The sequence below is a fragment of the Hyaena hyaena genome, unplaced genomic scaffold (assembly GCF_003009895.1).
Source record: "Hyaena hyaena isolate Hyena2069 unplaced genomic scaffold, ASM300989v1 scaffold_20, whole genome shotgun sequence".
NCBI classification, from domain to species: Eukaryota; Metazoa; Chordata; class Mammalia; order Carnivora; family Hyaenidae; genus Hyaena; species Hyaena hyaena.
In genome coordinates, this window is record NW_024080652.1 from 652539 (window position 1) to 668010 (window position 15472).

Sequence of the window (15472 nt, forward strand, 5' to 3'; positions counted from 1 at the left end):
GGGTTCGGGAGTCCTTTCCACGTCTCAGGAGGCGGTATTTATTTTCGTCAGGTGGTTGATTCCTTTGACCTGACGTTTTAGGGCTTTATCAAATAGCCAGTCCAGGAGTGAGCAGATCTGCCCTTTCTCGCCGATGCCAGACTTGGTGTTCCCAGGGCGATTACAAGAGGGGAGACACTTTATTTTTTCACAATTTAAGAGTTGTAGATTAATACATGGCGATCATGCATGGCGAGGAGCAAGCGCACACTTTCATTGACTGTAAATGGGGTTTAAAGGGAGGTTTGTGTTAATTGTTGAGTTCAAATAAATCCTTTATACTGGGCTTTGCCATGCTCGTCCTTTCTGAGTGCGCAGCGGGGAGCACATGCCGGGACTGGCGTGCCCATGTGGGTGCTGTGGGCAGCCATGCACATGTGACAGACGTTCTCGTGGCTCTCCGTGTAAATATGTAGCCATGGTGTATTTAAATGGGGAGGCGCCATGGACATCAGGCCGCAGGGAAGGCAGGGACAGACCATGCTGAGCCCCCACCAGCTCCCCGGCATGGTTCTCAGGAGTGGGGGTTGTTTCCGGGAGTCCTTGAAAGGGGGAGGTTCTGAAGTGCGGGGTCCCAAGCCCACATTGGGTGCCTGGCTCGTGCCGTGATGTTCACCCTGGAACTGCACCCTGCGTCCAGCGCAGTCGGTGTGTGGGGAGTTTGAGGGGAACGGCGGTCTTTCTGTGCAGTTTTGCCTGGTAAGCATGGTGCCCCTGTATGCCTGCTGTCCTGCTGCGCCCAAGTCACTCTAGGGTGGCATCTGCCTGGACCCTCAGCTCCTGGAGGCCCACTTCTCCTGGGGGCGTGGCCCTGTTACCCGACAGTCGTGAATGGCACCTGCAGCCGGGCAGGCCTCGTGTCCCCGCATTTTCACCATACGGGACAAGGGAGGCAGAGGCCACCACGACCGTTGGCCCCATGCTGACCTTCAGACCAGCACCCGAACTACGAGCGGCCCATCTCTTGAACATGTGTGAGGTAAGCCCGGTGGTTGCCTTTATGGACCATGAGTTTACTGCCTTGTTCCAGAAATTCTTCCCACCAGAGGTAAAATTGTTTCTTATTAAAACGGGCACAGTATATCTGCCTCTGGGTCGAGAGAGGGTCTAGATCGGTCCCAGAGGACTCGTGGCCGGGGAGGGGACCACGAGGTTTCTAGTCTCCCAGGAGGAGGCTTCTTCCTGCCTGTGGGGCTTGTTTCCTGGGAAGACGGCCCAGTGGTGGTGGGTCACGGCTGTGGAGGGGCAGGGCGAATGGACAGCCTGTCCTGGGGCAGGTGGGGTCTTTGGGACTCGGGCAGTGGCCCTGGCTGACATGCCGGCTGGCCTCACCCCCAGCCCAACTGTCTGGGGGGGCCTCTACCCTGGCAGCCTCTGCTCAGTAGGGTCAGGGCAGAGATGGGGGGGCCTGCCTCATGCTCCTCTCTGGACCCTGTGGCCACCCCCGTCCAGGTTTGCACGGGTGTGAGGGGGCAGGTTGTGTGCTCAGATACAGAGGGAAGAAGGCCTGGTGGGAGCCGGGCCCGCGAGGACAGGCAGGGGCCCTTGGGCACTGTTGCCTAGAAGTGTCCCCATGTTCTGGCTTTTCTGTAGCCAGCAGGTAGGTCTTCCTGGGGCCCAGAACCCCCACCCCAACCTCTAATATAACACAAGAGACCACTTAAGGATAGGTCGTGTGGGGCTGGTGCGGGGACACCACCCTGCCTTGGGGACTCTTGGTCCCCTCAAGGGCCAGTCCAGTGGGACAGGAGGGGCCACCAAGAGCGGGCAGGGCCAGGGTGCCCGGGGAGAGGCTCGGCGGCTGTAACTACCAGCTGGCCAGCAGCACACTGGGGTCCTGGGGGGGGCAAGCTCAGCCTCCATCTTCCAGGCCTGTGGGGTGGGTCACCAGTCAGTGCCCAGCAGGCAGCAGACCAGAGCTGACTCTCCATTCTTCCTCCCAATCCAGGTGCCCAAGCGCCCAGTGGGCAGGCAGCCCTGAAACCCCAGCCCGTTGGGGGCCTCTGCCCCCAGGACCCTCATGCACACGCCAGGTCAGCTCCTTGAGGATAAGAACAGTACCCCTGTGCCAGCACCCAGGACCCCACGATTGACACACAGAAGGTGCTCAATAAATACTTGTTGAGGGGACGTGTAAGAGGGGCCGGAGGAGAGGCATGCAGGCTGCCCGCTGTCCCCACAGCCCAGTCTCCTGGTCGGGCAGGGTCCTGCTCTGGTGGGCAGGGGGCAGAGTGAATGGGTGAGGGGCTGCCCCAAGGAAGGGTGGTCCAGGGGACGGGGTTAGGGGGAGCAGGGTCACATCTGTGGACAGCAGCACGATGGGGTCCGAGGTCAGGCCGGCCAGCCTGAGGTGAGGTTCCGGAGAAACAAGTCTCAGTGGCTAAAGCTCAGGCCCCGCCTGGCCGCACCAGGGTGTCCCCTCAGGGCGGGGCCAGGAGGCTGGAGCCCTGCCCCTCCGTCTGCAGCCCCGCCTAGCAGCCAACTCTTGGATGGCACTTGCAGCAAGTCAGTCCAGGTCCCTCGGCCTCCATGACCTGCTCTCCTTAGGGTTTATGCTTGAAGTGGGCTTCCACTGGAAAAGGACAGGTGTGCAGCCGTGTCATGGCCACGCAGGAAGCATTGGGTGCCCCCGCCCCTGCCACCCTGCCCACACTCACCAGCGTACTCCTGGGGCAGCATGGGCCTGTCCACCACCTTCCGAAAAGCCTCCATCCATGCCCGCTGCTCAGACTCCGTCTCGCAGGCCAGCAGGAACCTGCGCTCAGGTGTGACGATGGTGATGCCATGCGGCCAGTGGTGGCCCTGGGTGGACGGCGGGAGCCCATCCAGCACCGTGTAGCCGCTCTCCCTGCTGCCGATGAAGACTTCCCCGCGAGCAAAGGCGTCCTGGGGGTTGGGGCCCGGCTGAGCCTCTGGGCCAGGTGGCCCACACCCCGGGGACAAGGCCCTTCCTCCTGTGCATCCTCCCCACCCCGGTGGCCAGCAACCGCCAGGCCGTGGTCGTGGGTGGGGAGGCATCCAACCCCCAACCCCTCGAGGGGCAGGACCCATCCTTACCAGGGGATCTTTGAAGTACAGGAGCCTCCGGTCATCCATGGTGAACCAGCGCTTTCGGAAGCCTTCTGTTTGCTGTGAGAGGGGCTGGCGGGTCAGCCTGAACCGGGCCCCAGCCTGCCTCCCTTCCTTCTTCCCTCGGGCCTTCTGTGGGCCCTGCCTGTTCACCCACCAGATGCTGCACCAGGGCCTTTGCACGTGTGCTGTCCCACTTCAGTGCCCTTCCCTCCTCCTGAGCATCCCCCTCCTCCTCTGTACATCCTGCTCCTCCTCTGTACATCCTGCTCCTCCCTAGGGGCTCAGCTGGGGCCCAGGCCTCAAGAGTCCCACTTAAGCCATGGGGCCAACATGTGCATGCTTCCACATGACACGGAAGGGGTTGGGTGGCCCTGTGGCGCCCAAGTGGGTGCACAGGTACCTGATGGGCAAAAGCACAAGGGAGGCCTGGCACTGGCTAGGGTCGAGTGGCCAGGGCCAACCAGAGCCCCACAGTCCTGACCCAAGGGCCCCCGCTTACAAAAGGTTTTGGGGTCAAGATGACCTGTTAGAAGCATGCCAAGGACACACTGAGTCTTCACCTAGGTGTGTCTCTGCCCTTGGACCCTCCACAGCCACCCCAGCAACAGGAGGCCAAGATACTGGCCTCGGAGGAGGCCTGGGGGCCCAGGGCAGCCAGTCAAACCCACCTTGGGCCCGGTTTTCTCCATGTAGCCTTCCTTCAGGTAGTTCCGGGAGAGCTTCGGCACCAGCTAGGGTAGAAGACAGGCTCAGGCCCGGGCCGTCTGGGGGGTCGGCTGCTCTCCCACGACCCCCCAGCCCCTCCTCCCTGTCACAGCCTCTGAGCTGAGAGGCCCCAGCGGAAAGGAGCGGGTCCCTGGCCCAGCATACCAGGCTCGGGCTGTGTGCCCCCCCCACCCAAACAGTGGACACACACAGCCGCCACTCACGTCGGCGTCGCTGGCCCCCGGGAATGCCACCTGCAGGTAGTGGAAGCGGGCTGCACGGAGTGCGTTGAACCAGTCCACGATTTCCTGTGGGTCAGAGGCGGGCGTGGGCCTGGGCTGTGAGCTCTGCCCCCCTCAGACTGTGTGCTGTGTGAGGCCTGCTGGGGGGCAGCAGGGGACGGGGACCCTGCTCAGGGCAGCTGCCCAGGGGTAGGGTGGAGGGGACTGACGTCCTGGGCAGATGGTGCTCTAGGCAGCTTCTCTCCTCTCAGATGGAGCTGCTGTTACAAAGCTGATACATTGCCCAGAGAGAGGCCTATTTTTAAACCTGCCCAGAGCTGCCACCTCCCGCCTTTGAGGGAAAGAAGAGAGTCGCTCCGTGGGAGGGGAACCCCATCACCAGACAGGGTGCTCGCCCAGCCCCTGCCTCTCTCCTGGGGCCATGCCCACTCCAGAGCCCCCGCCCCCCAATGCTGGAATCTGCCTCAACCTTGGAGGAGCCCAAACCTCTCCTCCCCCTGCTGGCACTTGGGAGCCATCAGGTGTCCTGTCCCTGATCACTGGGTAGCTAGCTCACTGGCCCACAGGGTCACCCTGTGCCCACTGTGGCCATAGCCCACCTCCTCCCACCTCCGCCAGCTGCAGACCCCACACCCTCTTAACAGCCCTGTGCCTGGGGCCTGCTACCATGTCTCCTGTCCCCCCCACCTTCCTCCATGGGACCTCCAGTCCAGGCCGTGACCTCCACTCTGGGCCCTGCCCACAGCCCCATTCACTCCTTCTGGTCACCCCTGACCTCTCTAGTTCCTCCCCAGCCCCAGAGACCAAAAGGCACCGTCTCCTGCCCGCTCCCTGGCCTCCCACCTCCTCTCAGGCTCCCTAACATCATCGCAACCATGCAGCTGGGTGAGTCACTGGCAGTTCAGGGTAGGCAGCGACACCTTCCCAGCGTGGCCTCGGGCCCTTTCCTGCCACTCAGCCTTGTCAGCCTCGGACCGTGTCCTGTTTCATCTGGACACAGGGACACATGCCACCCCACTGCCTGTCCTCACCCTTGGGATGAGGGTGCCCTCCCTCCAATCATTCAGTCACTGTTACCAGTGCTCAGTATAGGTGGGATCTTAGCACTTCTCTCCCCTGGCAAATGGTGCACCCGCTCGCTGAGGGCAGAACCATATCTAACAGCCTTCCCATATCAGGCACACACGACCCTCCTTCAGACTTGTGCTGCACAAACAGAAGGGCCCTGCCTGGGTTCCCAGCAGCTACCCTTTGCCTTCCCTGCCATCGCTCTCCCAAGGAAAGGGAGGGCGGAGCTTCTGGATAAAGCTGAAGATCCGCTCACAGGCCTCGAACCAGGGACCTCCTAAAACCTGCTGCTGTCACATAACATTGCATGCGATCTTGCAAAACCAGATGAGGAAGAAATAGAAAACACCAATCACTAGTGACACAGTGGAATCCGTACTCAGGTCTCAAGACCCAAAATTACAGGACCAGGTGGCTTCGCCAGTGAATTCCACCAAGCATTTAAAGAAGAGTTAATACTAATTCTCATATTACTGCAAAAAATAGAAGGAAAGCTTCCAGATTTGTTCTGAGGTCAGCATCACCCTGATAGCAAACCAAACATACTCAGCCAATATCAGGCCAGTGAGCTCTGATAAAGACAGATGCAGAAATCCTCCCCCTATTCCAGCAAACCTAGTCCAACGGTCATTCACCATAATCAATGGGTTTATGCCAGGGACACCAGGGTGCCTCAGCGGTCACAGAGCAACAACACAAAGTCCTATCAACAAGATGAAGGATTAAAAACTACACGGTCACCTCACTAGATGCAGAAAAAGCAAATTCGGATTAGGGGGGATGTGTGTCAACACAATAAAGGCCTTATGGGGGAGACCTGCCGCTAGGAAGAGTTTTTCCTCCAAGATGAGACCGAGGAACCAAAGCGACAACAGTGACTTCGAAGCCGTGTGGAGGAACGAAGATCTCAGGAAAAGGAAGTGTTTGGGCAGTTCCAAAAGTAAGTTTTAAAGAAAAAGCAGTAAATAAAAGTTACTTTCTGACTATAACTGGCTTATAACTACAGATGTTTTATACTCGCTTTGGGAGATGGAGCGTTTAAAAGGATGATGGTGCCTCGGGGCGCACAGTGTACGGAGAGGTAAGACCATGGCATCTACAGCCACGGGGTGTGGCCCAGGCCATGTGAAGGAGCAGTCTCGGTGTGTTGCTGATGCTCAGCTACTATAAATTCAGTCCAGAAGGTTCATCCCTAGTGCCCATGGGACCGAACGCATGGTGAGGCCAAATAGGTCTCATACAAAGTACCTCCTCTGGGTACGACAGGGTGAAGTTAGACGTCAACGCAAAGAAAAGTGGGACGTTCACCACATCGTGGAAACAACACACTTTTATTAAGCAACAGGTGGACCAAAGAAGAAATCACAAGGGAGATGAGAAAATCTTCCGAGATGGAGGAAACACGGGGTGCAGCAACAGTGTGCCCACAGGGAGGTGTGCGCTGTAAACGCTGCCACAAAAGTACAAGAAAGGTGTCAGATCGGTGACCTGACTTACCAGGGGAGGAACCAGACAAAGAAGAACTACACCCAGTGCCGGCCGAAGGCAGGAAAGGTTGGAGCGAGGTGGATGAACAGGGAATAGAAATGCAATAGAGAAAGTAAATGAAAGCAACAAAAGTTGGTTCTTCAAAAAGAGCAGCAGTTGGCAGGCCTTGAGCCGGATGGCCTAAGAAACAGACTAAGGCCACTAAAATCAAACTCAAAACTGGAACACTGTGACCAGAGAGCAAAAGCTCTAGGAGAGAGTGCTGTGAACAACTTCAACAACAGGGTGACCAAGATGAAGTGGGTAAATTCCTAGAAACAGAAAACCCGCCAAGACCAAACCACGAAGAAGCAGACAATGTGAACAGACCGATAAATGAGTGGGGGCTCCATCAGGAATCAACACCTCCCAGCAAAGAGGGGCACCTGGGGGCTCGGTCGGTTAAGCATCTGACTCTTGATTTCAGCTCAGGTCATGATCTCACAGTTTGTGAGATCGAACCCCACATTGAGCTCTGAGCTAAGTATGGAGCCTGCTTGGGATTGTTCTCTCTCTCCCTCCCCTGCTCACTCACATGCACATACACGTGCTCTCTCTCAAAACATGTAAAACATTTTCCAAAAAGAAAAGCCCTGGCCCTGATGGTCTCATTGGTGAATTCCAACAATCACTTCAAGAATAACCCACATGAGTCCTTCTCAAACTTTTCCAAGAAAATTGAAGAGAGGGAGTCCTAACTCCTAGGTGGCCAGTGTAATCCTGATACCAAAGGCAGGCAAAAATATGACAACCACAGACCAGTCTCCCTTGTGCACACTGATGCAAATCCCCTCAACCACAGCCTAGCAAACAACTGAGCACATTTAAAGATTATACACCATGACCAAGTGGAATTTATCCCTGAAATGCAAGGCATTTTCAACAAATCAGTACACGTGATGCACCGTATTAACAGAATAAAGGCAAAGCAAACCACATGACCACCTCGGTTGATGCATAAAATGCATTTGACGAAATCCTTACAGAATCTCTGGGAACCTGCGTAGCCAAAACAATTATAAAAAGCAAAAGTGGAAGAGTCACACTTCTAATTTCAAAACTTACTACAAAGCCACAGGAATCCAAATTACACAGCCCTGGCATACAGACAAAGCAGGGGAACAGAAGGGAGAACCTGGAAAGTGGTCACCTTAGTTTCTCAGAAGGGGTGCCAACACCATTTGCTGTGGGCAAGGACCAACTTTTCTTCAACAAACAATGATGGGAAAACTGGACCTCCACATGAGAAAGAATGAACTTGGACCCTTACCTCACACCACATGTAAAAATTAACTCCAAGTAGATCAAGGTCCTAACGTAAGACTTGGTCAATACAAATCTTAGAAGACAACACAAAACAGGGCAAAAGCTTCACGGCGTAGGATACAGCAACGATCACATTGACCTGACACCAAAGGCACAGGCACCAGAGGAGACGAATTGGACTCTGCAAATTGTGAAATGCCCTTCAGATGATACTTTCCACAGAGTAAAAGGCGACTAACCCCCAGAACGGGAGAGAATGTTTTCACATATCTGATGAGGGCTGCACATGCGGAACATATGGAGAAGCCCTATATCTCAACAACAGAAAAACCACCCAAATCCAAAATGGGACCTGAGTAGACATCTCTCCAAAGGCCACATGCAGATGGCCACCCAGCAGGGTCACGTGTCACCAGGGAGATGCGGATCAAAACCACAGTGAGCCAGCGCCTCACACACATCAGAATGGCCAGAATCAGAAACCAGAAGCTAGCACTGGCGAGGACACAGAAAAACAAGAACCCGTGTGCCCTGTTGACGGCGATGCCAACTGGTGCGGCTGCCATGGAAACCAGTGTGGAGGTCACTCAAAAAAACTATTAACCATGTGATCCCACAATTCCACCTCTGCTGCTAATCACAAGAACTGAATGTAGGGTCTCAGGTATTTGTTCCTCCAAGGTCACAGTAACATCATGCATGATCACCAGCAGGTAGAAGCCGGCCAAGGGTCTGTCAAGGAAGGAACGGGTAAACCAAAGGTGACCTGATCACTCAGGCTCAGAAAGGAAGGAATGACTCTTGCTACCATGTGGACAACCCTGAGGTGGTGATGCTGAGGGACGCAAGCCAGACGCAGGACACTGGGATCCACTCACATGGCGTCCTGGAGTGGTCGGACTCACAGGCACTGTAGATGGTGGGGCAGGGGTCTGGGGGTCAGTATGGGGACATGGAACATTCTAGAAATAGATTTGGGGGGACAGCTTACCAACAACAAAGGTACCTAATATTCCTGAACCGTATACTTAAACACTGTGAAAATGTGTATTTTAACACAGTAAAAAAGGGAGAAGAGGGAGGTGAGAGGTGGTTGCCAGGTGCTTGTGTCTGAAGCCTCACAGACCCATTTTGCCCTTTAAACCATGAGCACATGTTCTGGATCCAAACATGGGACCAAAACCAGAGAATGATGAGGAGAGGCCCCCAGTGGACAGAGGACAGACTCTCAGTTGTCTGCTGGGAGCGCCCTCCACCCTCATGCTACAGAGGTGCTGGGTGGGAGGCAGTGGGATAGCCACGGAGCAGGACACTGCACATGCATCCCCAACCCATCACCCTCATCCATGCAGACTCTGGGTCTACTCCCCGGCGAGGGCCCAGCTGGCGCCATGCTGGCCGTGAGGGCAGCCCAGACGCCTTCCCCCACCAGCCAGCCCTGGCACCCTCCAGCCCGCCCACTTTCCTGCCAGCCCACTGGCCTGGGTGCCTGCCCACCCACTCACTGGCCCAGGGACCCGCCTTCCCACCCGCTGGCCCGCCCACCTGCTTGCCCACCAGCCCACCAGACTGGACACCTGCCCACCCGTCCGCTGGCCCGCGCACCCACCTTCCCATCCTCGTGGTAAACAAAGATGTTGCGGGTGCTGTTGTCCTTCAGGTAGGTGACCTGCAGGCCGTGGGGGTGGCCGATCTTGGCTGGCTGGAAGGTGGCGTTCAGATGTTCAATCTTCATGATAGCCTTGGGCTCCTTGGCCTGGAAGCAAGGCCATGGCTTAGCTCCAGGTGGGCATGGGAGCAGGCAGTGCGGTCCTGTGGGTGCTGGCTGGGCTGTGTGGCTCTGGGCAAGGTACTTAACCCTCTCTGGGCCTGGGTTTCCTGATCTGCAAGTCTAAGGTAACAGCATCCACCTCCCAAGAGGGTACTCCACACCTAGGCGGACCCTCCTCTGCCCCTTTGGCACACAGCTCTGGTGTGCCCCTTACCTAAGGCTGGGCACGACCACCCACACTGCTCCCGTCCCACCATCCTGGCTTTCTTCTCTGTGTGGGGGGCTGGGAACTGCTGTAGGTACCCTCTGGCTCTTTGTGTCACAGGGATGTTTTGATCTGGAGCTGGTCTGGGTGGGGACAGGGCTTGACCTACTCGCAGCCTGGATGGCCCTTGGCCCGGGCGTGCCCAGCAGGGAAGGGCTTGCTGGTTCTGCTCCTGGCATTGTCAACCCAGACCTGGCCCGGGGGGAGACTGAAGTGGACGGTGGCAGGTGGGGGCATCCCCACGGGAGGAACAGTGTGGCTGCTGGGAACTGCATGGGGGCAGCTGATGACCAGGTGCAGCCATGACAGGCCCCATGCCCAGCTCACATCATTTCTGTTGAAATACTTCAGCGACCCCTCTCGCTCGGTCAGCACAAACTTCCGGCTTAAAAACTGCCCATTGTCCCGGCCTCGCTTCCAAAGGAAGCCTTCTCGGTATCCTGGGGAGACAGAGGGCAGGGATCAGAGGGTGGCAGAGGACCAGAGCCAAGGCCATCATCCTGAACCACGCAGAGGATGGTCCTGCCTGTTGCCAGGAGACCCATCCTCCTCTGGGCTGGGAAGCTGGGTGGGCATGGGCTAGATGGGCCCTCGGAGCAGGGACCCGAGGCCATTCCTTTTTCCTTCTTGAGGCCTCCTAAACCTACGCGAAATGATGTGGCATGCTGCCCTGTGTGCAGGCCCCCAGTGCGCACTGAGGATGTGCCTGTGTGGCTGCCCATGCTGGGCAGCCGAGCAGACCTGAGGGCCCACTGCTGAGTCCTCAGGGTCTCAGGGTGGGACCCACAGGTGTGAGGGTGTCTGGGGACAGGCATTGTCCAGGTGGCCCAAGGTCATCACAAGGGTCCTCGCACACACCAGGCAGAAGGAGAGACGACCATGGAAACGCCAGAGCGGGCCTGCCCTGGCCTGCTCTCCAGCCCCCAGCCCCAGGCTGCCGCTGTCCCCTCTGGGCCCACAAGACCATCAGTCTGTGTCGCCTAAAGGCATGAGAGTTCGGGCTGGCTGCTCCAGCAGTCAGGAGGGCACTCGCGCTCCCACGCGTCTCCTTATCCACTCCCATCTCACTCCTGTTGACCTCGCCTGTTCCAAGCCCTCATGCCCGTGTGTCCCTGCATCCAGCTGTGCCTTCCCTCCACAGGACACATGCTGGACTGTCTGCTGCCGCCGTGCCTGCGGCTCCTTCCTGTTTATCTGGGGTGGACCCATGCCCACTGGGCGGCGGCAGCTCTGCCAGGCCCGGTGTGACCGGGGCTCCGAGCACCTGCTGTCCTTGGGTGGGCAGGTGGGGGAGGGGTGTCACAGTCAGGGTTTGTGGGTTCCCGTACAAACCGCCCAACGGTTCCACCTGTCCCACCTTGGGTGCCGGGCACCCTCCCTGGGGAACATGTCCAGCGGGCCCTGCGCGGTGCGGGCTGAGGCTGCTCCGTGGCAGGAGGCGGCGGCTGGGGGCAGTGCCCTGACTGCCAGTGCAGGGCAGTGAGCCCACCGCTTACCCCGCTCGGCAGTCCCTGGAGTCTGACAGCCGCAGCCAGCTCTTATTTCAGACGCGAACTCCAGGCCCCAACCCACTGCGCCTCCCCTCTGCGGCCCTGGCAGCCCCTTCCTGGCCCCCACGGGGACAAGGGGCTCTAGAGACACATGGCCACAAAAAGGCAGCAGCCTGGTGTCGGGAAGGGGGCAGCTGGTGCCGCTCAGCCTGTCTCAAGACACCACCAAATGGGGCCTCTCCCCTCCTACCCCCAACTCCGAGGTCCCTGCGTACAGCACCACAGGGACAGCCCCACTGTGTGCACCAGCGAACGGGGCCACCACCATGTCCCCAGGCCCAAGCAGGGCCCCACCTACAAACTAAGTGAACACCCACCCAGGCAAAGCTGGAAGTGCACTTGCCTCTGGGTCAGGCCGGCCTCCCTGGCTCTGCGTGAGCCAAGTGTGGACACAGGGAGGTGTCGAGTGTGGGTTCTGCCCGGCAGGTGGGGTCCCCAAGTCTGCAAGGGTGGTCCCCTGTCCCCCAGCAGAGCCCCTTACACGCATGATCACATTCATTCCCCAGGACCTCCAAGCTGTTATTTTCGTGCAGAAGGGGAAACTGAGGCACAGAGACGTGAAGCACTGACCTTCAGCCGGGGCTGTGGCTCCTCGCGCAGCAGGACCCCTGCCGGCCCCACCTGCCCGCCTTGGCCAGTGGGCCCAGCAGGTGGCAGCAGCGCCTCAGGGCTCAGCTCCCACCGTCCACACTCCACTGGCCCACCCAGACTGGAAGCTTGGGGTGGAGGCGAGCACTTGCCCAGAGTCGGTCTGGCTCCCGGGCGGCGGGTTCCCAGCGGCCAGCCACCAGGAGGCCTAAATTCAGGCACCAGGATTTGAGTAGCAGCAGTATTTTGGGAGGGGTGCTGGCCAGGGTCCCTGGCTGGCCCGAGCCACAGGACGGCTGTTTGGTCCTGAGCCCAAAGCCAGCAGCCTGTCCATGTTCCCACCCGGCCCCGGCCCGGGGAAGATGCCCCTCCCCCCCAACACCCAGGGCCTCCAAGCTGTGGCCCCTCGGTCACACTTGCGGTTTCTAGACCCCCGCATCTCCAGGGCTCTGTGCCGTTGTGACATGTGTGCCTACACAGCTTGGGGTGTCTTGACGCTCCACCCCTCCCCACACTCCTGCGAGAGGGGTCTCTCCCAGCAGTACTCAGCTGGACAGGGTTCAGGGTGTCCTGCTGACACACACCGCTGGAGCCGGGCCGTGCGGGGACTGTTTACTCCCAAGGGTTGACCAGTCCTGGAGCACAGCCCACATGGTTCACTCAAGATTTATCCAATGCCTGTTGTGTGCCCATGCCTACTGTGTGTGGGGCCCCACCAGCCCGCCTCCTGGCCCCAACTGCTGCCTCTTCTCAGAAGCCCCGCCTGCAGGACGTGGGGGACAAGGTGCTCCGTGGCGCCTGGGCTGGAGGGGCCACAGGACGCCGTGGTCCATCTGCAAAACCGCTTGTTTACACAGACGGGGAACTGCCGTGTGCTTCTCACAACACAGAGCGCAGAACCGTATTCACACGAAGGCCTGAGCACAACACTCGCGGTGGCTTCGACTGGGACACAAGCTGGAGACTCACCCGCACATGAGGCACGGCTCTGCACGGGAAGGAGCGACAGGGACAGGCACAGCACGGGCCAACCTCAGGGGCATCACGCTGGACTCCGGAGGTGCCATGTTTCTGGCTCCACGTGATGATACCGGAAGAGGCATGACTCCGGGGCAGAGCAGGGCCAGGGGAGGCTGGCGATGGCCTGCAGGGGCCTGGCTACTTGAGACTGTCCCGTGGCTGCCTTTGTCACAGCTCGCAGAACTGTCCCCTCACAGGCACGGAGCTCACCCGTGGACTGTATCTCACATGTGCAATTTACACCTTGATTTCTTAACTGGAGCCGGGACACATGGCCTCACCCTGAGACGATAGCAGGGCTTACCGGGTGGCCCTCCTAGGATGGGAGACAGGCCCCCACACCGTGTGGCTTCTGCTTGGGGACGCCCCATGGAAAGGTGTCCTCTGGGCACAGAGCTGGGGCCTGGGGAGGCCCACATCGGCCTCCTCCCTGGAAGGGCTGGGCTCTGGCTCCAGACCTGTAAGTTCTGTAAGTTTGAGGCTGACACGGGGTCCCAGTCCTGGCCTCTTGCCCCCTCTCCCTGCTGGCCCTGGCCAGCTGGGATCACCGCGGCCCCTCAGGCTCCGCACCTGCTCCCAGGGGGACCTGCACCTCCACGTGCCGTACACCCTGATCCCCATACACAACATACTTCCAGGGAGCAGCCAACAGTCCTGAGTCTGGTGGGGGCCACTCAAATCCACAGAGGTGCGGGAGTGAGAGGCACACCTGTGCCCCACGGACACCCCGTGAAAACATTCACTTTACTGGGCCCCCACCAGCCACCACACCAGGGATGCCTCAGGCCCACTGGGTGCCCCACATGCCACGCCGTTTAATGCTTCCACACGCTGAGCACTGTGTCCTCCCCACTGCACAGATGGAAAAACAGAGGCATGGGGGGATGGGCTCTGTCACTCAGGGAGCCCCCAGCTCACCCTGGGACAGTGAGGACAAAGGCAGGGGAAGGTTGCAAGCTCAGGACCGGCTCTCTTTGCACAGAGGAGAGGACACAGGGAGATGGGGCAAACCCCCCTTCCAGGAACGGGGTCCAAAGCCTCGGCAGGAAGTGCTGTGTCTGTCGGTGACTGGGGGCGGCCGGGCGGCCGGGCCCTCTGGACAACAGGGGGCATTGTCTGCCCTGTGAAAGGCAACCATTGAGGCCCTAGCTCAGGGAGGGGCTCAGGGCGGGGCACAGCGTGGGGATGCAGCCATCACCCCTGTGAGCTGGGGTGGGGCAGGTGAAGGCACGCTCATCTCCACACACCTGCAACCTTGGCTGAAAGCAGGGAGCGCCAGGCTGGTGCCTGTCCATCCAGGGTCCATCTGGAGCCCCGGGCAGTGTGGCCTGTCCTCACCCCTCACCCCCAGACACCAGGTCATGCCTGGCCTGCGTGGGGTGGGAGCCGGCAGCCAGCTCCATGCCCAGATGACCACAATGGAGTCCTTAGAGCCAGGGAGTCACCTCAGACAACGCCGCCAACTGCCCCTTTCATGGCGGCCCTGCCACGTTCCCACAGCCCATGATGCCGTCTGGGCCCACGGGTGGCAACAGCTTCTCGGCCTTGCCTTACAGTCCACGACCTTGATGCCTTGAAGAGTCCCGCTCAGCTATTCCTGTCAGGGCCCCTCACGCGGGTCTGTCTGGGGTCTCCTTGAGGTTGAGCTGAGGCTTTGCAGTTTGGGCAAGAATGCCACAGAAGCCACGCAGCCTGTGGGCTGGGGCCCCATGCACCCTGGTCACTGCCAGGGAGGGGGATCCACCTGCTTCTCTGCCAGCCACACCCTTTCCCTCTGTCCTAATCCGCATCCAGAAGACGACGCTGTAAGATATGCATCTCCTGGCTGTCCTCCAGCCTCCACGGGCTTCAGCCCTGCCATGGACTTCGCCTGGCACCGAGCCCTCCCTCCCTGGTCCACAAGCACCCCTTCCCCAGTGGCTCATCGTGCCGCCCTCATGTCCACATGTGGTGGCCACACCCCCTCAGACACCTGTGCTGAGCCCTTCCTTCCAGCAGCCACAGGTGGCAGGCACCAGCTGGGTGTGCAGGCTCCCGCCACAGCCCCTCCAAGCTGCAGGGTTGCCCCTGCCTCTGCTGTGCCTGGGCCTCACCTCTCCCAAGCCCTGTGTCTCCCTTCCTCCTCCTCGGAGGGGCTGAGTGGACTTCTGCATTTGGGTGGCCAGTGGGCATGTCCTCCCCTGGGCCCAAGAAAGTGCTCCTGTGGCAGGAAGTGCTCCTGGGAATCCCCTGGTGCTCCTCACAGGACTGGGGGAGGAACAGCCAAAGAGGAACCCCAGGGCCGGGGGACACCTCAGCAGTGTACCTGATGCACTCCCTGGACGCTGGGCAGGGGCTCGGAGGTGCAGAGTGCTACTTG

At 59.3% G+C, this 15472-nt stretch overlaps 1 protein-coding gene across 2 annotated transcripts in view; it reads right to left on the bottom strand.

Annotated features, from left to right (window-relative positions):
• Positions 1 to 156: 156 nt before the first annotated feature.
• Positions 157 to 15472, bottom strand: part of ADAP1 (ArfGAP with dual PH domains 1) — a 49854-nt gene continuing 34538 nt past the window's right edge. For both annotated transcript variants that reach the window (XM_039226121.1, XM_039226122.1), the window contains exons 5-11: positions 10283 to 10395; positions 9529 to 9675; positions 4041 to 4124; positions 3780 to 3842; positions 3097 to 3168; positions 2697 to 2925; positions 157 to 2611 (exon numbers count right to left, since the gene is read on the bottom strand). In XM_039226121.1, coding sequence (XP_039082052.1) covers positions 2583 to 2611; positions 2697 to 2925; positions 3097 to 3168; positions 3780 to 3842; positions 4041 to 4124; positions 9529 to 9675; positions 10283 to 10395 — 737 coding nt within the window. In that variant the 3' untranslated portion in view covers positions 157 to 2582. The remainder of the gene's footprint in view (positions 2612 to 2696; positions 2926 to 3096; positions 3169 to 3779; positions 3843 to 4040; positions 4125 to 9528; positions 9676 to 10282; positions 10396 to 15472) is intronic.